We start from the raw sequence: 27,241 nt of genomic DNA on the forward strand, positions 1-27,241 counted from the left end.
AGAACTTCACTTATTCTAAGTTCTGGAAACCTTTCATTCCTTTGCAGAAAAGATAGCATATGAGACAAATACATTCATTTGCAGATATTTTGTTTGCCTATATTTATGTAAAACTTTCCTCAAGATATTTTTTCTGTTTCTATATGATTTAAAGGGTAGGGATATTGGTAAAACTTATATTTTGCTTTTTAAAGTTAATTTATTAGATTCCTTAGGAGATATATAAGGTTGCTTTTTAACTCCACTCAATGTTCATATTTTAATTTAATTTTGGGTGTCCAATTTCCTAGAGATTAGAAATAAAATCATAAATAACATTTTGAAATTATAATAAAAATGAAGTATCACAAATTACTTCATTATTATATTACATGTTTGATTATTGCTCTCTTATGTAAATTACATTAGTCATCTATAACAAAATGCTTAAAACAGTGCCTGACATATGGTAAACATTCAATATATTTGTCAATTTTATTATCATTACCCAATTCATTTAGAACTACTCAATTTTCCATTTGGATGAAAACAAAGTTTTAATGATAAAATATGTAAAATTAGAATTCAAATGCTTATAATAAACATTGTAAGTTTAGTTGAAGGTAGATACTTTCTAGAAAAGCTCTGATATGTCACTTGCAAAAATAAAGTCATCTAGTTAATCTATGTTGATGACACTGAACATACTTTCATTTTTTTTGTAGGAAGTTTAACCTTATATATCCTAAAGAACAACAATGCATATATTCCCTAATGTAATTAGATATTTTTAGTGTATTACATAATCACACTTGGTTAACTGTAACAGCCCTATGCTTTTAATGCCAACTTGTGCTGGCATAATGGCTTATTATACCCACCTCTCCCCTTTTCTTGCCCACTTATGCAATTGCTGGTATTTATTAGATTTAACCATTGACTTACAAAACTGGTGATTTCATATTGCTCAAGCAAAAAGATTTCCCAAAACACATAATTATGACAGATCATAGTTTTTAAGAAAGTTGCTTTCTGATGTTTCAAAGATGGCATATGTTAGAGCATAGAAAACACTACTTCCTACACTGCATTGATGCTTATGAATGGTTATCTTTTCTTTAGTCATGTCAAACTGCTTGCATTCATGACAGTATTTTATTTTAGTTTAGTTTATTGATTAATAAAAATTATATATATATAATGTTTTCATATATGTACATATTGCGGAGTGGCTAAGTCAACTTAATGAATGAAACATATCCATTACCATGTCTTTTTGTGAAAACATTTAAAATCTACTCCCTTAGCAATGTTCAAGCATATGATATATTGTTATGACTGTAGTCACCATGTTGCACAATAGATCTCCTGAACGTATTGCTTTTATAACTAAAATCTTGTATCTGTTGACAAACATGTTTCCATTGCCCTATTAATGACTTCCACTATTTTAGATTCCAAATATTAGTGAGATGACACAGTATTTATCTTTCTGTACCTGGCTTATTCATTTAGCATAATGTCCTCTAGGTTTATCCATCTTGCCATAAGTGACAGGATTTCCTTCTTTTTAGAGATTGAATAGTATTCCATTGGGGTTTGTGTGTGTGTGAGTATGTGTGTGTGTGTTGTATCTAACTATATGAGATATATATATCTCATATAATCATATTTTTAATCCATTCATCTGTGGATGGACATTTACATATGATATATATGATATATGAAACATGTATATGTCTGATATGATATTTATATATTATATGAGATATATATATATCATATATTTTATCCTATCTGTGGATGGACATTTATGTTGATTCCAATCTTGACTTTTGTGAGTAATTCTGCCATAAAAATGGAAGTAGAGATATCTCTTTGAGATAATTAATTTTATTTTCTTTGAATATATTCCCAGAAATGAAATTGCTGGATCATTTGGTAGTTCTATTTTTATGTTATGAGGAAACTTCACACTGTTTTCCATAATGGTTGTACTAATATACATTCCTACCAACAGTGTAAAATAATTCCCTTTATGTACTCACTGACACTTGTTGTCGTGTCACTTTTGTAACAATTCTTCTAACAGGTGTGATGTGATATATCCTTGTGGTTTTAATTTTTAATTTGTATTTCCCTGATGATTAGTGATTTTGAACTTTTTTCATATGTATGTTGATTATTTGTATGTCTTCTTTTGAGATATGACTTTTTCACATTCTTTGTCCATTTTTCAATCAAGTTATTAATTTTATTGCTATAGAGCTGTTTGAGTTATGGTTAATATTAAAAATATATGAAGAGTTTAATATTGAAAATATGTTAATCAGAATAGAAAGTCCAGCCATAAATGTAAGCATTTTTAGTCAACTGATCTACCAAAGTGCCAAGAACATACAATAGGGAAAATATAGTCTCTTCAATAAATGGTGTTGGAAAACTGGATATCCATACAAACAAGAAAGAAATTTGATCTATTTCACCCCATATACAAAAATACAATGAATTAAAGAATTAAATATGAGACCTACAACTATGAAACTACTAGAAGAAAACATAGAAGAAAAGCTTCTTGACATTAGTTTGAGCCAAAACTTTTTGGATATGTCCCCAAAAGTACAGGTAATACAAGCAAAAACAGATAGAATTGCATCAAACTAAAAAGATTTTGCACAGCAAAGAAAAATAATCAACAGAGTGAAGAGACAACCATGGAATGGAAGAAAATGTTTGCAAACCACATGACAGTATGTTAAAATGATAGACTAATATCTTCATTTAACACCAATCTTATTTTCCTAAGTGTCTTGTTGTTTCACATGTATAATTCTTTTATCAACAAATACAAATTAACATTATTTTTTAACTGTAACATTTTTTGAAGTGATAAAGTATACTCTGCAGAGAACAATTACCTAAACACCTGGGGACAGAGTCAATGCCACGGTTTTTATGCAAGTGTAGATATAAATGCAGCACAGATTCTTAGAAGAGAAATTAAAAGAGCAGGTGACATATGATAGTCAAGTTGTTTTCTGAAAGTACAGAAGAGAAATGGACAAATGCTCACCCGGTACAAAAGTGACCTTTGAGTGTGTGGGGCATTGTTAAACAGAAAAATACATGAATATCATCAGATTTTTTTTGAGAGAGACAGAGAGAGAGAAAGAGAGAGAGATAATATATTTCTGCAGGCAGAACCAGTCACAGGCTGGAGCCTGTGAAAGCCTGTGATTAAGGATATGAGGCAGACCAATATGCATTTCCATTTAAGGTCAATCTGTATCAGGGGTGTTATCAGTCAGCCTTTGTACGTCTCTGCTCCCAAACTGGCATCTATAGTCCCATTGTGCATGCTCATTCAGACTGCACTGATTCTATCCATGCACATGTGATTCCATGGAGGAATCTATAAAATTGCAATTTCTCAATTTCTACCAGTTATAGAATTCACATTAGAACTTGAGAATAAAAAGGGCTGAAGACATTGCAGATATCATACCAGAATTCCCTATAAGCATCAATAATAGAGAAATCAAAGATTGAATTTAATAGTGTCCTCTAGAGAGCCTTTACCAATGAAGCTTAAAAATAGTTTGTTTTTTCTGGTATAAACTTAAAAAAAGTTTTAAAACCTAGATCACATTTTCAACTCGTTAGGTAACAAAAAAGATCAACACTTAAGATATGAAGTAATTTGGGAATTAATAACAAATTATTTCTTTTGTCTTCACAGTTACAAAGAAATCATGGCATCATAATATTTGTTTTAAATAATCCATTTTTATATTGCTATTTAATTTGTGATCAATTTCAATAAGTACCTTTAAACAGACTTCTATAAAACACAACACATTAATAAATATGTGACCACTAAGACAAGCATATTCTAAAAATTACAAAATATCAAACCTATTATCACTGTTGATCACTGAGAGACCAATTTTACACATCAATTGAGACTGCCAACAGCCTTGTTTTTCCCCTCAATGCCTTAAAAAGCCTTAGAACAATTCTATCAAAATGTAAATTTACTTTTTCTCATAGGAAGATTTTTAAAGAGAGGTAGACTTAATTTTAATTCTTGTAATAAAGAATACAAGGATATTTATAAGAAGATAAGTCAGAAAATATTCCTGGTCAAACAATATCTTTTGGACTTCTGGATGACCAAAATTTGATTGTCTTCCAGTCAATGACTGCATGCCTTGCCATGTATGGAGAGTAGTTATTTTAAAAATACTTTTAAAAATTGTTTGAGATTTATAATTTAGGATAAAATATTAGGCTGACTTAATCAAAAAGATGCTAAAACAATAATTTTTAAAAATCACCTGAACTTTTCATTAACGAATGCAAAAATAAAAAAATTGTCATTTAAAAATTATTGCACAAGTCACTTAGAAATATGGATAGTGATTTCTAAAAGTTACTATATACATATTATGTCTTAATTCAGTTATAAATGAAATGTACTTTTCAGTTAAAATCTGTTGTCTGTCCTACTCTATCTATGCAATGTTCCTCATGCTTTTTTGACCTCATCTTTAGTCACTGTACTTATTGGACTCCTTCTTGGTCCTTCAATTATCCCAATGTTCCTCAGGGACTTTGCATATGCTATTTCTACTTGTAACTATCCAGAGAGAAACTGAACCAATTTCCTCACTTCTTTAGGGTGTCTGATCAAATGTCCCCTTAGTAAGTGGCTTTTCCTGACTTCCCCATAGAAAATAGAAATTCCTCACTCCACATTCTAAAACTCCATTTCTCCCTTACTTGCTTTATTTTTCTCCATAGCACTTAGCATTACATAGCATATTACATATTTATTTGTGTGTCATCTTATCTTCAATAAAATGTTGTTTTGCTCATTGCTATAGCCCTACCATTAGAGCAGTCTCTGGAAAGTAGTAGGTGGTCAAAAATATATATTTAAGTCGATAAACTTCATTAGACAGCCATGGATTTTGATGGGCAAAGCATCATATTATGCACTGAGAATGTATCAAACAAGAATAAAGAATACCTTATACGAAAGAAACTTAGAGATTAGTGGTGTAAATAGATAATTTTCTATATATAAGATAGAATATAGAAATTTTAAGAAAAATTATAATATATGAACTGAGGCCGAGTGCAGTGGCTCACAACTGTAATCCCAGCACTTTGGGAGGCCAAGGCAGGCAGATCACCTGAGGTCAGGAGTTCAAGACCAGCCTGGGCAACATGGTGAAACCCCATCTCTACTAAAAATACAAAAATGAGCCAGGCATGGTGGTGGGCACCTGTAATCCCAGCTACTCAGGAGGCTGCGGAAGGAGAATCGCTTGAACCCGGAGGCAGAGTTTGCAATGCAGTGAGCTGAGATTGTACCGCTGCACTCCAGCTTGGTGACAGAGTGAGGCTCTGTCTCAAAAACAAAAACAAAAACAAACAAACAAAATATATGAACTGAAAAGAGAGAAGGGAAAGAGCAATTTGACTTAGAAACTGGAGAGGCATTTAGGAAGGATGTGGCATGCGAGTGAAACCCTCAACAGAGAGGTGTGAAGGTGCACACCTCTTCAACAGAGAGCTGTGAAGGCCGTCTATCAACAAGAAGATAAATAGGCAAAGGCATAGAGATAAGAGAATATAGTGAATTTCAAGGACAATTTGTAGCTTTTTTGTTTATTTGTTTATTTTTTTGAGATGGAGTCTAGCTCTGTCACTCATGCTAGAGTGCAGTGGTGCAATCTTGGCTCACTGCAACCCCCACCTCTTGGGTTCAAGCGATTATTGTGCCTCAGCCTCCCATGTAGCTGGGATTATAGGTGTCTGCCACCACACCCAGCTAATTTTGGTATTTTTAGTAGAGATGGGGTTTCACCATGATGCCCAGGCTGGTCTTGAACTCCTGAACTCAAGTAATCCTCCCGCCTTGGCCTCCCAAATTGCTGGGATTACAGGCATGAGACACTGCGCCTGGCTGACAATTGGTAGCTTGATAAAGGCTAGAATATAGGTGGTACCAGGAAGAGAAGAAAGTAGTGGGCAGATGACAATCATGTAAATTTCTACATTATAAGGTCTTGCTTGTACTCACTTTCTAGTTCAGTGATTCTCAACCTTCGGGAGTATGAAGTTTTTTTTTTTTTAAAAAAAAAGAATACTGAAACATAATGAGGGCTGCATGTACTATAGTTTTTTTTTTTAAAGTAAAATATATGGTATAAAAAGCTATTACAAATGCAGTACACCACCTTTTAAATATATTTGTTTTTATTAAACATATTTTAGAACTTTAAAAGCATATATGTGTATATGTTTATGTATATATACACGTGTATGTCCATATACACGTTTTTCTTCATTATACATGATTCATATTTATGTAAATATTAATATGTAGTAACCTTGTAGTAACTCCATGGGCACCCAAGGATCTGAAGCACACAAGCCCAGAGCCACCATTATCTAGTCAATGAGAAACCATTAATGTCTTTGAGTAGGGGAATGACCTGATGAGGGTTGTGTTATGGAGGCAATGAGGGTTAGAGATGGAAGGTACCCTACAGAACACTTTCTCAGTGCAATCTACTAAACTTACAGAAGAGATTGCAACCCACAGAAATAATAGATAATTGGCCAAGACTATAAGCAGAGGGCTATGATGACTAGTATTTAGATTTCTGAAGTGATCTCAAGTATTTCCATGATAATATGGATAAGGTCGATAAGCTCACCCAAAGATATTATTAGGAATAAAAAATACATGATCTGTTCCAATTCAGTAAAATAAGATGAAATGTTACACATCTGAAACTCGATTCACACTGTTTTCTTTGCCATGGCACAGGTATCGTGCTATTTTCAAAATCCTATGGCTTCTACTCTACTTTTTCCTCTACGTCAGTGTTTTAAAAACATATTCATTTTTTTAAAATGTACCTTCATGTGTCTTTTATAAAACTCCAAAAATGTTTTCTCAAGGTCATGTGGAGTTTCAGCAAGGGAGGTTACAGGTTTTCCTTGTTGTATACAGAAATTTTTGAAAATTTAAACATAAACTTCACAGTTAAATAAATATTGTTATTATATATGTATAAAAACTTAGTATTTAAACGGACTCAAAAGTTAAACATTAATTCCCAAATCAATCTGATTTGTAAAAAAACAGGTTTACATGTATTAGAATTCCTTAAATTGGTCTGTACCTGTTTGGCTCTGGCAATATCAGCATCTGATATATGCAAACATTTTTTAATACCACTCAAAATATTCTGTATCCAATTGAAAGTATTTAATGCAGTTTTGCACAAGTAAGATCTGCTATTTGAGTGAACACTAAGCTGTTCCTTTTACCTAGCAATTGTTCTATCAGAAGCAAGGCAATGGGCACTCTTCCCTCCCTCTCCTCCTCTTGTATAGTGAATTATAAATAACTAATCTCAATATGAGTGGAGAATGAATTTCAAAGCCCCACATGAATCTTCAAAGGTTTAGTATGATTTGTACTTTAAAATCTCTCTCATAAGTATTTTTGTTCTCCCCTTTTTCCTCAAACTCCTGACATAGCCACATGCACCTTTACTATTCCTTTTGTCAGATCCTCTGAAAGGAAACACTTATTTTTACTAAAAGATACCATATTAAATATTTGGATAATGAGAAAAATTAGAAAGTTGATTTATGTACTATCTCATTTTTAAGAAAATTGTAAGAATACTTTCCTTCTTTCCTACAGTGAGGTTTTCTTGAATGTGCAATTATTGCCTTAATTGGATTACAATTGCCTCTAGGTGAGTTTATGCATTTTATATGATCGAAAACACACGCATAAAAGATATGACTGAAAATGGAAATGCCCTGGATTTTGGAGATGGAAAAATTCCAGTTTTTCTGTTTACCCACTGGATGGCAAACCATTGTATTACATTCTACTTTTGCAAATATTGTTAGTTTAAGAAATTCATTTAAGGATTCTATTTGCTTTTATTGCTAAGCTTTCTATATACTTTAACTTTATTATGTTCCTGCTCTCTGATATTTTATATTATTAGAATATAGAAACAATGCAACATAAAATAGTTGATACAATTAAACTTAAGTAACACATTAGATTTTTTTAACTGAACCATTCCAGTACACCCTACTGTGTTTATGCCTGTATAATTATACATCTTCTGACTTGTCTCATGTAATTCACAATTTCTTCCTGCTGCTTAATCGCAGACTTCAGTGAGCACATTTTAAGGAGAGACACTCAGTATAATTTTTCTGTGAATCTCTTATTTTCCATGTGCATTAAGGCATTGATAATCCACAAGGAAAAAAAATGAGGGATACATAAAAGATACAGGAGTAAAGGCACAAGATGGTTTGCAAATCTATGCATAATTTAGATTCATTCTTGTAAGAGGAAATCACAAGAAAATTAATCAGCAATATATGTGTAGACTTCACACCAATCATCTTTACCTGAAAAAAGTAGCAGTTATCATATATTGTTTCTTTATCACAAGAAAGAACTGGCATCAAAAGGCAATCAAGCTTGCAGAATCAAACTGGCAGCCTAGCCCTCAGAGCTTTCTGTGGTGCATGAAACTTCTTTGAACAGGAGAAATGTTAGTTTTCAGATCTTAGGTGAAAACAGACCAAAGAATAAATTATCACACTAAAAATTATCTTTCTATGATTTATTGGCTTTTGGATAGGATAATTGTGACTGATAGACTTTGATTTTCAAAATATTTGATAACATTTAAAGACATCAAAAGAAATAATGAAAAAGTACAGACTTTGAGTACAGAGTAAGTTGCCGTTACCTGTCTATGACGATAAATAGAGACAGTGACAGACCATTTTGGGCTAAATATGGTATTATTTACTTTAGACAATAGAAAAGATAAAGTGATAAAGAGTTAAACTTACTAGAGAGAGGTGATTGTAAAGCTTTTCTTGAGAGGCATATTGCTTTACCGTAAAATAGTGTTAAAACAATCTTTTGATTTTTAGCAAGATCCTGATAGCTTTCAGTTCCATAATAATCTTTGTTCTGGACTTTACGCCAGGGTAATTGTGCTGCTCCTTTTCAGCCAGAATCAGTTCCTTTAGGGAAGACTGCAGATGACTCCTTTTAACCCTTTGAAATGGTGCCTGTAGGGCATTATGTCACTAGCATGCTCTGGACCAAGAAGTTTGGCAATGAATATCCTGTTAAATATTTAGCTTGTCATTCACAATTAACTCTCTCCCCTCCATTCTGAACTGCTTTCTACTCCCTAAGAGTTGTAACTGAAATTGGATGAATAAAGAGAAGTTTTAGGCTAGCTTCCCAAACCTTTCAATAGACTTCCAGGAAAGAAAATCTATCACTCCTAGAAAAGCAAAAAAGAGAACTGTCCAGTGATCATGCCTGAATGAAGGATGCTGAGCTAGACTGAAATTGCATTTGATCTGTTTCTCTGTTGATTTTGTAAACCTTTCCAAGGGTTTCCATAGTAACAAGCGAATTATCCCCTCTGCCCTCAACATCTTTCATGCATGTTACAGGAATAAAGATAAAGGTTAGGGTGAGAAAAGCTACAGTATCTTTTCTACTACCAGGATGTATCTGAAGAAGTCATGATTAGTCTTTTAAGAAATCAAGTATGTTTTCCCTACCCCAGTGATATGAAAAAGTTGGGTGAGATTTTACTTACATCTCTGATGTCTGCGTTTGCTCCTGTACATGGTCATTTTGAAAAAAATTAGACTTTCTAAGAAGTAATTGATTTGACCACGGAGACAAAGAGACGGGTTGTGCTCCTGCTTTGCAGTAAGACTGTTGCTCACTGACAGAAGGTAACCAGCAATCACACAGTGAAAGCCAGGGTAATACCATTCTCATAAAATTACAGGGGAGATGCTACAGCCTGTAACTACTCTGTCTAATGTAAATCTTCTAGGGAAAATTGTATTTCCTTCACCTCCCCCCAACCTATAGCAGTTAAGTTCTCTAATGAAATCTGTACTACTAAACTGCTGTCCATGAGGCAATGTTGGATTAAGAATAGATTCATATATTTAGCAAGAATCGCAAAACTGAAAATCTAAATATAAAAACCTTGTTTAGTATTTATATAAATTAAAAATTGGGTTCATATATCTTTTAACCACTATAGAATACTGAAATTTGTATATTATTTTGAAACTCTGCTAAATTCTTTTCTTCTGAGAATCTCTGATACACTTTGTATGTTCAATTATTAAAACAATTATCAATTTTAGTTTTGTCTATTTCCCCAGTCTATACTTCTCAGGCAAAACAGAAATTGCACATTTTCACATTTATATCCCCAGAACTTTACATAGAAGGTGAACACAATAGGTTCTCAGGCTGGTTGAGTGCCTACTATGTAGCAGGCACTCTGCTCCTGCTTGCAAGAAGCCTCTCCAGAAGTTTCCCCTACCCCCAACCCCTGGGGCCTCAGTTTAGTCCTCAATTCTCTACTTTGACAGTAGTTGGGGCATATCCCTATCTGAATATGTTTCACACTGTCACTCAAGTGGACAAGGTGGAAGCTCTGCCTTCATTATGGCTTGTACTGTCCTTTTTTGAGAGCAATGCCTGGCATTCAGCAGAAGCCCAGGAACACTGCCTCTCCCAAACACTCCAAATGAGAACATGGTTTCAAAAACACCTTTGGGTGCTGACTTGGGTGTCTGAAATTAGTTGTTATTTAAAATACAGAAGGACCCACATGCTAGTGAAAAATTTCTATGTCATAAGACTTCCTTGTTATGTATTAAGTTTCACCTTCTTGCCAAGAAGCAGAAGTGGAGATACTCAGCTGTTCAAAGTTATTCTTTTTTAAGTGTGAACAAATCCAGGCTACCTACTAGTAGCGGGAAATATCATCTCCATAACTCTTCATAGAAGCATTGTTTCAGTGTAAAGGATTTTTTTTACTTAAATAATTACATTTTGTAACCACAGATACCAAGAATAATATTCTATAAGTTTTCAGTAATATTCTGTTCAGTGTCCTTGACTTTTGACGAACTAAACTCTTTGGTAAGACCGTTTGTCAAAGACCCCTATGGTTATATCTTGCTTTAGGTCATAGTCAGTGTCTGCATTACTATACATTCCACTGCTGTCTTTCTCTTCCTATTAGAACATACATTTCTGAGGATAAAACTTCATTTTTTTTTCAGAGATGTATGTCCAGAGGTTAGATCAATGCCTGGCACAAAGTAGGCTCTTAGTAAACATTTGTGGAATAAATGAGTTGTGTTGTGTGTGTGTGTGTGTGTGTGTGTGTGTGTATTGGGGGGCTGGTGGTATGGAGACTCGCTCTGTTAACTAGGCTGGAGTACAGTTGTGTGATCTAGGCTCACTGCAAACTCCGCCTCCCAGGTTCAAGCGATTCTCCTGCCTCAACCTCCTGAGTAGCTGGGATTACAGGTGCCTGCCACCATGCCCAGCTAATTTTTGTATTTTTGGTAGAGACAGGGTTTCGCCATGTTGGCCAGGCTGGTCTCGAACTCCTGACCTCAGGTGATCCGCCCACCTTGGCCTCCCAAAGTGCTGGGATTACAGGTGTGAGCCACCATGCCCGGCCATGAATAAATTTTAATAAACAAGTTTCAATGATAAAGTCCATACAATCACAAATTATTTTTCAATAAATTTAGACAAGAGCCAATTCATGTTTATTGACTACAGTAACTTTTTTATATAATTAAAATACTTGTCATTTCACATCTTTTAGTCCCAGTGTTAATTTGAATGCATTCTCTCATTACATGAGTTCTCAATATATAGATTTTGATGAAATTGTACATATTCACAGGTATGAAGATCTAGTGATGTATTTTAAATTCACAGGAACAAAGCCATATTTAATAAGCAATGTCTCCTTTATAAAAGCTATTCGCTGATTTCTTAGACACCAATGCCATAAGACCAACAAGGCACGAAAACTGTGGCAATTCAATAGAATTAAAACAGTTTTTCTGTTTTAGGCAGTATATAGGTGGTATATATTTATGATATGAATAAACGTGGTGATGATTAGGCAGTAATGGACTAATGACTCAAATGTCATTGATATTAGCATTATTATTTGATTATATACAGTCAAATTTGTAGTTTTTCACTTTTCACATTTTTAATTTTCCATTATCTATAATTAATATCAATCTGAACAGTTTTTGGAAAGACCATGTGACAATTCACTTCATTCATATGTACAAGAAGCCCCCACCCTCCAGCCTCATTGATCATCACACCTATACACATTAAAATCCACATGTATATATAAACAGATACACACTAAAACAAACAGCCTGACTTGTACTCGTCAATGTTTGGCCCACCTTTCTCCTCCAGACCTTATATCAGGGCTGAGTTTCTTAGGCTCCATATAGGCGATTTCCATCTCCTCAATCCTTTCTTATGTTACTTTTCTCACCTCAGTGCATTTAGAGCATCTACTCCTGAACCTCACATCTGGGCCTAGTGGCTTGAATCTTGGAGGGACTGGGGACCTTACATACAGCCGGTGAATACAAGCCAACTTCATGAGCACCATGCTGCAGTAGGGTAGGCAGGTAAGAGAAAGGCAGGGGCAGTGGCTTAGGGGGAGCAGAGTCCTTGGTGAAAGTGGAACCTGGGGAACCTTCATTCCAAGAAGTAGGAAGAAAAAATATAGACATAAGGGACAGAGAGAGAAGCTGAAGAGAAGGGCACGTCCAGGCACCCCACTCTTCTTCCTGCCCTCTTCAAGAATCTCAAATGGGCTAGAGTTGTTTTGTTTGCAAAATCAGTTTTATGGCTATAACAACAGAGGCCAAAAGATGCCTTAATTAACAAACTTTCTCCTCATCTACTCCCTACAATCTGTTTTTCTTTTACTTAAATTGAATCTTTATACTCCACACTTAAAATGCAAATCTAGTGAGCGTTGATACATTGGGATAAATTAATTTTCATTAAAAATCAAATAATTGTATCTATACCTTTCATTTCTTGATGGAATCAGTAGAAATAAAAGCCTACAAGATATATACTTTTAATATAAATGTATAATATAAACTGTCCTTTTAACAGTAATAGAATAACAAATAGAAGAAAGGAAGGAGAGAGAGGAAGAAAAGGAAGAAAGAGAGAGGGGAGAGTGAGATAGGAGGGAGAGGGAAAGAGGAAGAGAGAAAGGGAAAGAATGAGTGTGTGTGTATGTGAGAGAGAGAGAGAGAGAGACTGTGCATCTAGCCCTGTGCTAAATATACATCATGTCACATAATCTTCTGTTACTTGAGTATCTCTATCCCAATTTTGAAAATGGGGAAACTTCAGCCAAATGAGAACATGTAGAGGTAATGGTAAGGGACACAGCATGACTTACATAGTTGTGTTGAGAGCATTTTACCAGGAACTAGGCCAATATGATTTAGGGCTGAATTAAGTGGCAATGCACTGGGTAGCTTCTAGGGGAAACTTACCTAAAAGGGCTCTATGGTGTCACTAGTAATGTACTGAAACCAAGGACATCATGTTTGCCAGAACGTGACACAGGGACTGAATGCTGTGTGATTTAAAAAGAGTTAAAATTTAGAGAATGTTCATTAGGTGCTGAGGTCTTTTCTAAATGTTATATGCATTATTTCATTGAACACTGAAAACAGTCCTGTGATGTATGTATTGTTATTATTGGTTTCATTTTTATTATTCTTATCATCATTCTTATTTGATGCTTCAGTAAAGTGAAGCTAAGAGGTTATGTCTGAAGAAAGTGTCACAGAGGGCAAGACATAGTGTCCTGATTAAAATCTGGCTAATATTTCTCCAGAGACAGTTCAACATAACATGCCATGTGAGGTGAAGGGGTACTTTGAGTAGTTGTGCAGGAAACAGGAGATGAGACCCCACAAGGGACATGTTTCCACAACAACTAGTTGTGCTAAACTACCTTCTAGGAGGGGTGAATCCAGTTGACTACAGGGCTTCTGGCTTACTGGCAGGGACATTCAAGTTTGGAGCCAGAGCTGACTTGGGATAACAGAACAGGCCTTCTCAGCTCTGCAGCAGGGATGAGTACCCTGTCTTACTGGAGTCACCTCACCCCCTCTCTTCCTGATCCTCCAGCCCTCATCCTTTCCTCCAAATAAAACCCTAACTGGATATTTCCAGAATATCAAATGTATCGAATTATTAGCTCACTCGGAGTATTGACATCTTTATCTGGTTTTCAAGTTAAAACGTGTTGAATTTCATAAACCTTCTAAGTATTTTGTCAAGACACTGTATATAGAGTGTATAGAAATCATTAACTTGAATTTTATGATGGTTCCATTTCAGAGAATTGCTAGAATAATTAAATATTAAAACCGAAAAGATGCAGCAAAGTTCTGTTGCCCAAATTCTTCATTTACAGATGTCCGATAGAGACCAGACAGCTCCTACAAGTTTGCTGAAAAGATAACTGAAGGAAGATGAGGTATATGAACTCATGCAACTTGGACCATGTACTCCCAGCAGGGGCTTCAATCAGGGCTTCCAAGAGTGATAGGAAGTGATATCTCAACTCTCCTTTCTCAGGTAGGAACAGAAAATGTTTATCAGGTTTAGATGTAAAGTTACTCACAGTTAACCTTTCTCCTAGGTCGTTCATATCACCCAGCGCCCTGATGTATGGGTGGGACCCTTCTCTTACCCTTTCCTCCTTATCTTATCAGCTGCCCCTGTGGTAACACTGGCTTTTCTCCTCTTAGAGATAAATGCTTCCTTCTTTTGAAACACCTCCCTATTCATACAATTCCTATGAATTCTTTATATGAATACTTTCCTCAGGTTTTTTCAAGGATAACAACCAAATAATTTTCAACCCCAGCACAATCACCAACCCATCTTTTCAGCAATTAAACAAATACATATCTGTATCTTTGACACTCATCCATATTAAATTACTTGCTGTCTTGACAACTGTCTGGAGATCTGGACCCACATCCATCCGCCCCAAGTCAAGTGCTGTCCTGGAAGTAGATAATCTAAAAATAGTTACTAAAATATTTAATGGCTATCATATTAAAAATATCTTGTCATTTCATTCAACACCTCATTTTACTTTATTTATCACTGTTCTTTTTGAATTGAAGGAAATAAAAGACTTTCTTAAGTTTGGTCCAAGTTTTCATTTGTGGTATTGGTTCAAATTAGGGAAAAATAACGATTTCCAGAAAGATGCTTCTTTATTCTTGACTGTTGCTAAAAGTGAAATAAGCAAGCAAATCAATTCTGTACTCCTTAGTTTTGTTCAGTTTTTTTATGTATCTGGAAGAGACTTTCATTTTTTTTAAAACTATAATTGGGTTTTATTAGTAAGTCTTTATTCATTTCTTTGGACTTTGTCCAGTTTCCTATGCATTCATGTCAAAGAAATCTTTACAATTATTATGATTCTGAAATATTTAATACTTACATGTATTAAACAGTTAAAATGTTTATCCTTTATAACTACAATTACAATTGATTTTATTTTTACTGCATCTCCTTAGTGGTAATTGTTTTTTAGCATTCTTGCTTTTGTTGCTTCTCTTTCTCTATATGCTTTCCATTCAATTTTATCTGAGTTTTATCTTTTTGTAGCCTAAATTTGATTATCCAGACTTAGTTTTATCTTCTTGGTTGCCTGATTTTCTCATTTATACTTGGATAAATTTGCAGTGTTTTAAGGATAATGAAATTCTATCTTCTTTATCATATCCTTTGGATGGGTTCAAGTATTTAATGGTTACAAAAGAGTTGAAAAATGTCTTTAATTTCCTAGCAATTATACTTAAAAGTATGAAGGAAATTACTTATGCCTATGTAAATAATTTACCTCCCTTCAATATATTTTTAATAAATGTTGGCTATATCTTACCTTAAAGGTATAACGTAAAATAATCCTGAACCTAAAAAGGTACAAGGTCTCCTTTCGGATGATAGCCACATAAAAGGTACTATCATCTGCAATAAACTACCTCACAGACATATGGAAGTGATTATATAGTTTATTGGAGATGTGCATTGCTATGGTCTAAATGTTTTTGTTCCTCTCCAATTAGTGCATTGAAACCTAATCCCTCCTGTGATGTATTTAAAGGTGGAGCCTTTGGGAGGTGATTAGGTCATGGGAGCAGAACCCTCACAAATGTGATTAGTGCCTTTATCAAAAAGACCCCAGAGAGATCCCTTGCCTCTTCCACCTGAGGACACAAAGAGAAGTTGCCTTCTATTGACCAGAAAGAAGGCCCTCACAAGATACTGAATCTGCCAGCACTTTGATCTTAGACTTCCCAGCCTTTAGAACTCTGGGAAACAAATTTATGTTGTTTATAAGCCACCCAATGTATGGCATTTTGTTATAACAGCCGAGTGGACTAGACAAGCATGATGTGGGAGAATTGCTGTACCATGCTCCCTAGAGATCTTTTTCTTATAAAAAAATACTTCCTCAGCAGCTCACAACTTTTGTCTCAGAGCATCTCCACTGTGTCCTGAGATGAAGGGATAGTACTGAGTTTATAGGGAATCATGATGAGAAATTAAAACATCCTTGAAGTCATATTAGTTTCTGTGATCATGAAAATTATGCATAGAATTTTACTATGAAAGAGTTTATAGAATAGGATATATACACTTATCTACTATCTATCTATTCATCTATCTGTTATCTATTTATCCTATCTATCTATCTATCTATCTATCTATCTATCTATCTATCTATCTATCTATCTATCTATCTATCTATCTACCTACCTACCTACCTACCTATCTTAAAAGCCACAGGGTTGTGAGTGGTAAAGCTTCCTAGCAAAACATGGTTCTGAGGTGTTTGCAGGATGCGTCCTTCCTCAGTGGCCAGATTGTAGCTAGAGAAAATTCTTAACCAAGCACAGAAGACTCAGGACAATGGTGGGGACCAGCAAGTGGCATGTGGCACGTGAAGTAGAGGAAGGCAGAGACATAAAGTAGCAAGTATCCTATTGTACACACTGCTGACTTCTCAGAGTTCTGCCTTTCTCTTTTCCTGGCTGATTCTATCTTAGTCAACGTCTGTCTTTCCTGAAACTTGCCCTTACTTTCTTCTTTCTGGACTCTGAACTAGAGCATCTGGTTTCATCTTTCTATTCTGTGGGGTTTCTTTCCTCTGCTGTGTTTTATCTACATAAAATTCATTGTATTTCTACTTTATTTTATTTATGTGGTAGTGGGGCACAAATTCTTCTTGGTGTGAGGCAGGTAATAAATACATGATGCTAAAAAAACGATGAACTGGGATTCTGCACTCCACTGTATGATACCTTGCATATTCTGCTTCAAAGAATATATGTTATTATCATTGGGACTCTCTATTATAATTTTACATCATCACCCCTAGAGTTCACTAATGTTAGCTTTATAATGTAAGCAATGAATTAAATATAGATGAGGTATTTTAATTAAAATAGTTCCCTAATTAATTGCAGAAGCTAAATGGAATCATAAAAATGAACAATTATTAAGTGCTTGCTTTGTATGAGGGATTTTGTTTATGTTGCTTTAATTTTAAAGCAGTGATGCGAGGTAGGAGTCCTCATCCTACAGATAAGGGAACTGAGGTTCAAGGGCCAAGTTCAAAGAGCTTGCAAGAAAGAAGCAGAGCTGCAGTGTGTAAGTTTGTGAGCTGCAAAAGCTGTACCCAGTTCATGATACCACTCTCTCACGTGTTGTAAAACTAATTGTCAAAGAAACCAGATTCAGAAAACAGCTGAGAATAGAGGACACTACCTAGGATTTCACTTTAGTTGGAATTATTGGAGTTATTGTCATTTTGGCAAATATACATGCTTTTAAGGTGTCAGACAATGGGAGAATATATTTGATATGTGAGATTTCAATAGAGAATGCATTCTGATACTTACCTATCCTCATACTCCAGACAAAGAATACAGTGTGTTCTCCCTTGTAAGTGGGAGCTAAATGATGAGAACATATGGACACAAAGAGGGGAAAAACAGACACTAGGGCCTTTGGAGGGTGGAGGTTGGGAGAAGAGAGAAAATCAGAAAAAATAACTAATAGGTACTAGGCTTAATACCTGGGTGATGAAATAATCTGTACAGCAAACCCCCATGACACAAGTTTACCTGTATAACAAACCTGCACTTTCACTACTGAATTAAAAGTTAAAAAGAATTCTAGAGGTGCATATATTGTGATTCTAAAAATATTCAAGTAAAGCCTAATTGGTGCATGAAGCCCACTGAAATGATATATTTGCACTAATCTAAGGTCCATTATGGACTTGGAGAATGTTCTTCGGGGAAAATAATCAAGTAGGTTAGAATGACCCAGAGCAAATTTCCAATTAAAAAGAGATAACATTATGTCAGAAAATTAGGTGCCCATACACACACATAACCAAACAATTTTGAAAATGTTGGTCTAGACATTAAGAAGATGTATTCATAGTTTAAAAATATAATGCTTAAAATAGACAAAGACCAATACTATGATAAGTAATTCTTGATGGGCTTTAAAAAATATCAGTTTCGATTTATGGATCATATTCAGCATATTTTTGTTTCTAAGAATAATATCAACATTTTTACTCCAAAATTTCTAATTATTTCCAATTTAAAATTTGCATAAAATATTATATATTAATAGAATTCATTTCAGCCTGTCTACAAAAGTATTATACACAGCAATCCTGTCCTCCTAATTCCTTTCCTGTTCCTATTTAGTTATAATTACACCACATTGATGAGCTACTTCAGCCTGCTGAGTTGAATAGAATGAATTTTCAGGTATAATTTAGCATTACATAGCCCAAGGGCATTTCAGAAATCCATCTCGAATCCTCATTTTGTGTGTATTTGTGTCTGCTAAAGGGCTCAGAACCACCTGGATATTCTTTGACCTCTTATGTGTTTCAAAGACAACTATTTGAATAAACTCTGCATTTGCCATTACCAGCACAGCAGTATGTGAACAGTAAATATGTAAATGAAATTCATGATTCTCTTACCATTATAAAAACCGTTTTTAGATGTTTACTTAAACGGCCTTAGATACAGAAACAGAAATTATGGTGGGAAAAAAAGAGTCTCACATTTTATTTTCAAAACTTCTTTAGTTTGGCAAACACAAAATCTTGTATTATTTTTAATATTTTTAAATCATGCCTTGGAAAGCTATAGAAAGCCCACCTGGAGAACGCAGTAAATACTTAAATGAATCATTAGAGGATTCACAAAATATGAACACAAATACAGCATGTGAAAAGGTGATTATTCAATTTTAAAAACCTTTGGCTCCCAGCTTCTAAGACCATTTAAAGAAACATTTGTAGGAAAATAGTATAACAAAGAAGGAACCAAGATTTCAGCTTGTGACTACCTAATCTTGATTCGATGAGGAAAAAAATTTCTTTTTTATGGTTGCCTTTTTCTTGGGTTGATGATCACATGTGTTTTCAGTAGCATAAATAGCTATGTTCCCATCTGGATAAGATTAACCTTTTTTTTTTAAATTATAACATTTAGGATTTAACATATGATCCCTCATTTAAATTAAATGAACTTAACTTCATTTTTTAAAATAATATACCTTGTGCACTTAAATTTTGTCATCTGGTTGATGTAATGCTAAGTAAAAACAGACATGATTGTTCATATAGCTTTTATTTTATTGGGGAATACTGACACTAATCAAGTGATCACAAACTTACAGAATATATTCATTCATGTGATTCATCATCCTGTTCATAGCAGATTTGTGGTCCTTTGACAGTGTACTGAAAAAAATGGCCCTTGACAATGAGTGGTCCACTCTTCTCTGAGGCTGAGGGAATGAGTGCTGTATTAGGAGTGTTTAAAGAATGGAGTCATGGGTAACAATAATTAAGCATTAGTGAGAGAATTACTGAGAGGGGTAGAAAGTTCAGTGGACTATGTTGATTTAAGAACAGCATGATGATACATAATTGGCGTTCAACAAATAATGTTGATACATTTTTTTTTGCTAAGTTTGCTACAAATTTGTAATCATGGTGCAAACAATTTCTCATTACTCAGATTAAGAAGACAATAATTAGTAAATAGAATTCTATACCTCATTACTTCATGCAACAAATATTAAGTATATACTTGTCCAAGATACAAGGGGACAAAGATAAAATAGCCATCATCTTAATCTTAAAATTTTGCTTATAATAGATATGTGATTCATAAGGTTTTCAAAAATAACATTTCTATAAAACTACCAGTTAAAATATCTGTTTATATCAAAGAGAATGAATGTAACCAGTACCCTGACACTTGAAATAATGGTTCTAGTTTTGAAAAGTGGCAGTCAGTGGTGATAGAAAACCCTGTAATCTGTCAATAAATACATGACAAGAATTAATTCCATGCAGATCACTGGGCATGACATTTTGGAAATTTTCAGCAGAAGCAGAATAAATTACTTATGTCTTAGAGGATATTATAAAAATGTAAGCTGAGATGTATGTTTGTGAGTTGGTGCCCATGATATGAACAGATTAGTGACAGCTGAAAAAATTACTCAAAATAAAAATAAACTGCTGAAACATATGTGTAAAGACCTGGCACATTATCAAGAAACAGTGATTAATCAATATGCCTTCAGAAAATGGAAAAAAGAAAACTTTTATAATAAAAATACCAAATCAAGGCATTTCTGGTTAATCCTAATTCTTCTTGATATTAGTTAATATCTGACGTTAATTATACTTCATATTTTCATACCAGAGTTTCCTCATCTATAAATGTTTCCTCAACTGTTATATATTTACAGGACTGTTACAAGAATTAAATGAGTTAATACATAAAAAGTGCTTAGAATAATGACAAGTATAGTGTTAGCTATTATTACTGGCTATACCCACATAGATGTTCAAAACACGTATCAAATACAACATATACAAAAAACAAACAGCCTATTCCAGTGTTTCTGGTTAGATTAGAACATATCATAAGACAAAAATTTATTGGCAAATGTGTCCGTTTTTATGACAGTACCATGCCACTTTGATTACTATAGCTTTGTAATATATTTTAAAGTTAGGTAAAATGATGCTTCCAGCTGTGTTCTTTTTGTTCAAGATTACCTTGGCTATTCAAGGTCTTTTGTGGTTCCATACATATTTTAGGATTGCTTTTTCTATTTCTGTGGAGAATGTCATTGGAATTATGGTGAGTATTTCATTGAATCTACAGATTGCTTTGAGTAGTCATTTAAAAAATATTAATTCTTTTAATCTATAAACACAGGCATTTTTCTACTTATTTGTGTCTTCTACAATTTCTTTCATCCCTGTTTTATAGCTCTCATTATACAGGTGTTTCACCTCCTTGCTTAAATTTACTCATGAACATATTTTTTATGATGCTATGTAAATGAGATTGTTTTCTTAATCTTTTTTTCCCAATAGTTTGTTAGTGAATGCTACTGATCTTGGCATGTTGATTTTGTATCCTGCAACTTTATTGAATTTGTTTATCAGTTCTAATGGACTGATATGAATCAGATTTTTGGTGGAGTCTTTAGGATTTCTCTATATAAGATCATGTCATCTGCAAACAGAAAATTCAACTCCTTCCTTTCTAATTTGGATGCCTTTTATTTCTTTGTCTTACCCAATTGCTTTGGCTAGGACTTCCAGTGCTATGTTGAATAGAAGTGGAGAGAGTGGGGTTCTTGTTCCTAATCATAGAAGAACTTTCAACTTTCCACCATTGGTTAAATGTTAGCTGTGGGTTCCTCATATATGGCCTTTATTGTGTAGAGGTACATTATTTTTATACCTAATTTGTTGAGAGCTTTTTTTTAATCATGAAAGAATGTTAAATTTTGTGAAATGTATTTTTCTTCATCTTTGAGGTGATCATATGGTTTTTCTCCTTCATTATGTTAATATGGTGAATCACATTTATTGATTTACATATTTGAATGATTCTTATATCCCAGGGATAAATTCCACTTGATAATGATCACTGATTCTTTTCAAATGCTGTTGAATTTTATTTGCTTCTATTTTGTTGAGAATTTTTACATCTATGTTCATCAGGAATATCAGCCTGTAATTTTTTTTCTTGTAGTGCCCTTGTCAGGCTTTGGTATCAGAGTAATGCTGGCCTCATAAAATGCATCTAAAAATATTCTCTCCTCTTCAAGTTTTCATCTGCTATTAGATTAATATGGTTTGGCTATGTCCCCACCCAAATCTCATCTTCAATTGTTTTTCCCATAATCCCCACGTGTTGTGGGAGGGACCCAGTGGAAGGTAATTGAATCATGGGGCAGTTACTTCCGTGCTGTTCTTGTGATAGTGAGTTCTCATGAGATCTGTTGGTTTTATAATGGGCTTTTCCCCTTTTGCTTGACATTTCTTCTTCCTGCCATCATGTGAAGAAGGACGTGTTTGCTTCCCCTTCTGCGTGATTGTAAGTTTTGTGAGGCCTCCCCAGCTATGTGAAACTGTAAGTCAATTAAACCTCTTTGCTTTATAAATTGCCCAGTCTCAGGCACTTCTTTTAGCAGTGTGACAATGGGCTAAAACATTTATCCCCAACAGCCAGCCAGTGTCTGAGATATATTAGTTGCTCTACAAATATTTATGAATCAAATGAGTGTATTAGTTTTCTATTGTTGCTTTAACAAATTACCAAAAATTTGATAATTTAAAACCACACAAATTTACTCTGATGATCTTGGAAGTTAGACATTTAAAATAAGGTGTTAGTTGGGCTGTTATTTATGAAGATTTCAGGAGATAATTTGTTTGCTTGCCTTTTCTAACTTCTAGAGGCTACCTACCATCCTTGGCTCATGGCCTCTTCCTTCAACTTAGTGCATCATCCCACTTCGTGGATCCATTACCATGTCTCCCTTTTCTTACTTTGATTCTCCTTCCTCTCTAGTAGAAGGATTCTTGTGATTACATTGACACATCCAGATAATCTGCCATCACTGTCACTGCTACAACCAACAAGACTCAAGTATTTGGAAAAACTGCCAGATCCTGAACTATGCCATACCTGTTACAACATACACATGCAAAATAATGCTACATACTTTGCATTTTTCGCTTTTCAGTTTCTGCAGCAGAAGGATGAATACCAGAAATAGTTGAAATAGATATTTCACTGAATCTATAGATTAATTTGTGAGAAATAGATATTTCACTAAATCTATAGATTAATTTGTGAGAAATGATATTTTAGGTCTTCAAATCCACGAACAGGTTTTGCAGGTTTCAGGGTAGTGGTCTTACACACCTTCCATTAGATTTATGCTGAAACATTAGAATTGTAAAAGCTATTCTAAGTGATACCCCTTTAAAATTTCATATTCTATGTTTGATTGCTATTGCTGGTACATAGAATGAAAAATGACTTTGTATATTGACCTTCTGGAACTTCTTAACTAATTCTAACTGAGCAGTCCATATTGTTTTTGATTTTTCTATATGTTCAATCAAGTTATCTATAAATAGGGATGTTTTTTATTTCTGTCTTCAGTGGCTATGACATCCAGTGTAATACTAAATATAAGTGGTGAGAATGTGAATCTTTTTCTCTTCATTTCAAGGCATAAAGTTTCAATAATTCATTGCTAAGCATGATTTTACTCATGTGCATGTTTTTCTATCTTCAGAAACTTGTTACATTAAAGACATCCCTTCTATTCTAATTTTCCAAAGTTGTTTTTTAAAATCATGATTGGATATTGAATTTGGTCAAATATATCTACTGATGTATAATTTTTTCTCATTTATTGTGAAATATTTTGGTATATTTTTAAATGTTTTACCATATCTGCATTTCTAGAATAAACCCCATGTGATCATGATATTTTATACTTTCTATGAATCACTGCACTTGATTTGCTAATATTTTGCTCTTGTTTAGGATTTTTGTATCTATGCACATGAGAAAGTTGGACTATATTTTCTCACTCCAGTTATTTTAGTATCACTTCTTTTCATGTGCTTTCTATCTACCTGGAATATCCCTTTCCTGCCTTTCCTCCAGGGGACTCACTCTCTTCTATTGCTTTCCTAGCACCCCAGGAATCCATCTGATATAGGCCTCACCACTTCTATACAAGATATGAGGGGAGGGGGGAGGAAGAAAGCCCAGCATGTGTGGTTTAGAAGGTGCTCATTTGCTCTTTCTTGAATTAAATTTGGAAGTCTTCCTCTTTGTTTTTGAATCTTTCTCAATTCACTGTCATTTCAACTACTTAATGATGAAAATAAACTATGATTAAAGTGCACAGATTTTCTTCCAGCAAAAACATTTAGAGAACTGAAATATAATCTGTACTTGCAAATAGCCAGAGATGGCCAGAGTGCCCTAGATTCTATTTCAAGAGTGATCTGTGGACAAAGATAACCTCCTTGTAAACCAGAATGCCGTATTTTATATATGACAGAAACCAAAGTCCCTTTGGCTTTCCTTCAGGAGAGTTCATCACAAGCCCATTTATCATTTCTAGATCCCATATAAAGTTATCCTGACAAACAATACAAAATGTTTGTAGTCTAATAAAACTAAAGAAAGTAATTTTAACTTTTATGTTTAATAAATGCCAGACATGTGGAAATTCTCTAAACAGTGCTTTGACTTGCCTGGAAAATGTTATTACTATAAAATGCTTGGAGATGCTAGATTTCTTTTTCTTTTAACCTCAAAAATCAGTCTTACAAAGATAAAAAAATTAGCAATTCCACCATTTGAAAGTAGTTATGTCATTTTCCACCTATATAGTTACATTTCTATAACTTTGCTTCACTGATAAATTTATTTTAAAATGTGAATTAATGGATGATATCACCAATATCTCCAAAATCTCGGTCCTCATAATCCAGCTTTAGAATTTATCATCCACTTTCTTCTCTTTAATTTTCTGATTTAAAATATTTAATATTTGGCTATAAGACTTAAAGATGGATTTCTATGTTATATGCATGTGAGAAACAGTTAATTTTATTAAAAACAATAGTTCGTTTACCTTAGAAATTTATTTTTAAATTTTTTTGTTTTTAAATTTTCTAGCTTTATTGAAGCATAATTAACAGATAAAAATTGTATATATTTACAATTTATAATTGTATATGTTTTGATATACATACAAATTAAGAAATGATTACCATAATGAAGCCACATCCATTACCATTTTTGTGTGATGAGACCATTTAAGGTCTACTCTCCCAGCACTAGCTATAGCCACCATTCTGTAGGTTAGGTCTCCCAAACTTATTCATCCTGCAAAACTGCAACTTTATACTCTTTGACCAATATCTTCCAATTTCTCCCATTCCTCAGCCCCTGCCAACTACCATCCTATTATCTGCTTTTATGGATTTGATTTTTTTAGATTCCACATGTAAATGAGATCATGTAGTATTTGTCTTTCTGTGCCTCGCTTATTTAATTTAGCATCATGTCCTCTAAATACATCCATGTGGTTATAAAAGACAAGATTTCCTCCATTTTTTAAGGCTCAGAAATATCCCACTGTATTTATATGTGCCACATTTTCTTTATCCATTCATTCCCTGATGGAAACTTAGGTTGATTTCACATCTTGGATATTGTGAATAATGCTACAATGAACAGAGGAGTGATGGTATTTCCACATACTGATTTCATTTCCTTTCAATAAACAAGTAGTGTAATTGCTGGATGATGTAGCAGTTCCAGATTTAATTTTTTGAGGAACCTCAATACTGTTCCATCAGGGCTGTACCAATTTATATTCACATCAACTGTAAAACTGCTTTTCCACACTTGATGACACTTGCTATCTTTTGTCTTTTTGAAAATAATCATTCCAAAAAGCACATGAAAAAATGCTCACCATCACTGGCCATCAGAGAAATGCAAATCAAAACCATAATGAGATATCATCTCACACCAGTTAGAATGGCAAACATTAAAAAGTCAGGAAACAACAGGTGCTGGAGAGGATGTGGAGAAATAGGAACACTTTTACACTGTCGGTGGGACTGTAAACTAGTTCAACCCTTGTGGAAGTCAGTGTGGTGATTCCTCAGGGATCTAGAACTAGAAATACCATTTGACCCAGCCATCCCATTACTGGGTATATACCCAAAGGACTATAAATCATGCTGCTATAAAGACACATGCACAGGTATGTTTATTGCGGCACTATTCACAATAGCAAAGACTTGGAACCAACCCGAATGTCCAACAATGATAGACTGGATTAAGAAAATGTGGCACATATACACCATGGAATACTATGCAGCCATAAAAATGATGAGTTCATGTCCTTTGTAGGGACATGGATGAAATTGGAAATCATCATTCTCAGTAAACTATCGCAAGAACAAAAAACCAAACACCGCATATTCTCACTCATAGGTGGGAATTGAACAATGAGAACACATGGACACAGGAAGGGGAACATCACACCCTGGGGACTGTTGTGGGGTCGGGGGCGGGGAGGGATAGCATTGGGAGATATACCTAATGCTAGATGACGAGTTAGTGGGTGCAGCGCACCAGCATGGCACATGTATACATATGTAACTAACCTGCACATTGTGCACATGTACCCTAAAACTTAAAGTATAATAATAAATTTAAAAAAAAAAGAAAAAAAGTCATTCCAATGTGTATGAGTCAGTCTAATAGTGTATGAGTTAATATCTTATTGCAGTTTGGATTTGCATTTTCCTGATAGTTAGCGATGTTGAAATTTTTTTTCATATACCTGTTGACCCTTTGTATGTCTTCTCTTGAGAAATTCTTTCGACATCCCTTTAACCATTTCTTAATCAGATTATTTGTTGTTCGCTATTGAGTTTCTTACGTATTTTAGATATTAACCCATTTTGAGATGTATTGTTTGCAAATATTTTCTCCCATTTCATAGGTTGCCTCTTCACTCCATGATTGTTTCCCTTGCTGTGAAGAAGCTTCTTAGTTTGATGCAATCCTATTTTTCTACTTTTACTCTTGTTGCCTTTGCTTTTGGGGTTATAGTAAAAAAGCATTGCCCAGATTAATGTAAAAAAAGCTTTTTCCCTATGTTTTTTTCTACTAGTTTTACAGTTTCAGGTCTTATGTTTAAATCTTTAATCAATTTTGAGTTGATTTTTGTATATAGGGTAAAACAAGAATCAAGTTTTTTTCTTCTGCTGCATTAAAATGTCCAGTTTTCCCAGCAACACTTATTGAAGTGATTATCCTTTCCTCATTGTGTGTT

At 34.1% G+C, this 27,241-nt stretch overlaps 1 protein-coding gene across 25 annotated transcripts in view; it reads right to left on the minus strand.

The window, feature by feature from the left end:
• RALYL (RALY RNA binding protein like) overlaps positions 1 to 27,241 on the minus strand; it is a 722,276-nt gene that overhangs the window by 205,321 nt on the left and 489,714 nt on the right. For 3 of the 25 annotated variants that reach the window (XM_055348384.2, XM_055348385.2, XM_055348383.2), the window contains exon 1: positions 9,669 to 9,803. The exons of the other annotated variants lie outside the window; for them this stretch is intronic. In XM_055348384.2, the coding sequence (XP_055204359.1) occupies positions 9,669 to 9,705 (37 nt within the window). In that variant the 5' untranslated portion in view covers positions 9,706 to 9,803. Of the gene's footprint in view, positions 1 to 9,668; positions 9,804 to 27,241 lie in introns of those variants that run through there. 25 annotated transcript variants of the gene reach the window in all.

This window comes from Gorilla gorilla, chromosome 7 (assembly GCF_029281585.2).
Source record: "Gorilla gorilla gorilla isolate KB3781 chromosome 7, NHGRI_mGorGor1-v2.1_pri, whole genome shotgun sequence".
NCBI lineage: Eukaryota > Metazoa > Chordata > Mammalia > Primates > Hominidae > Gorilla > Gorilla gorilla.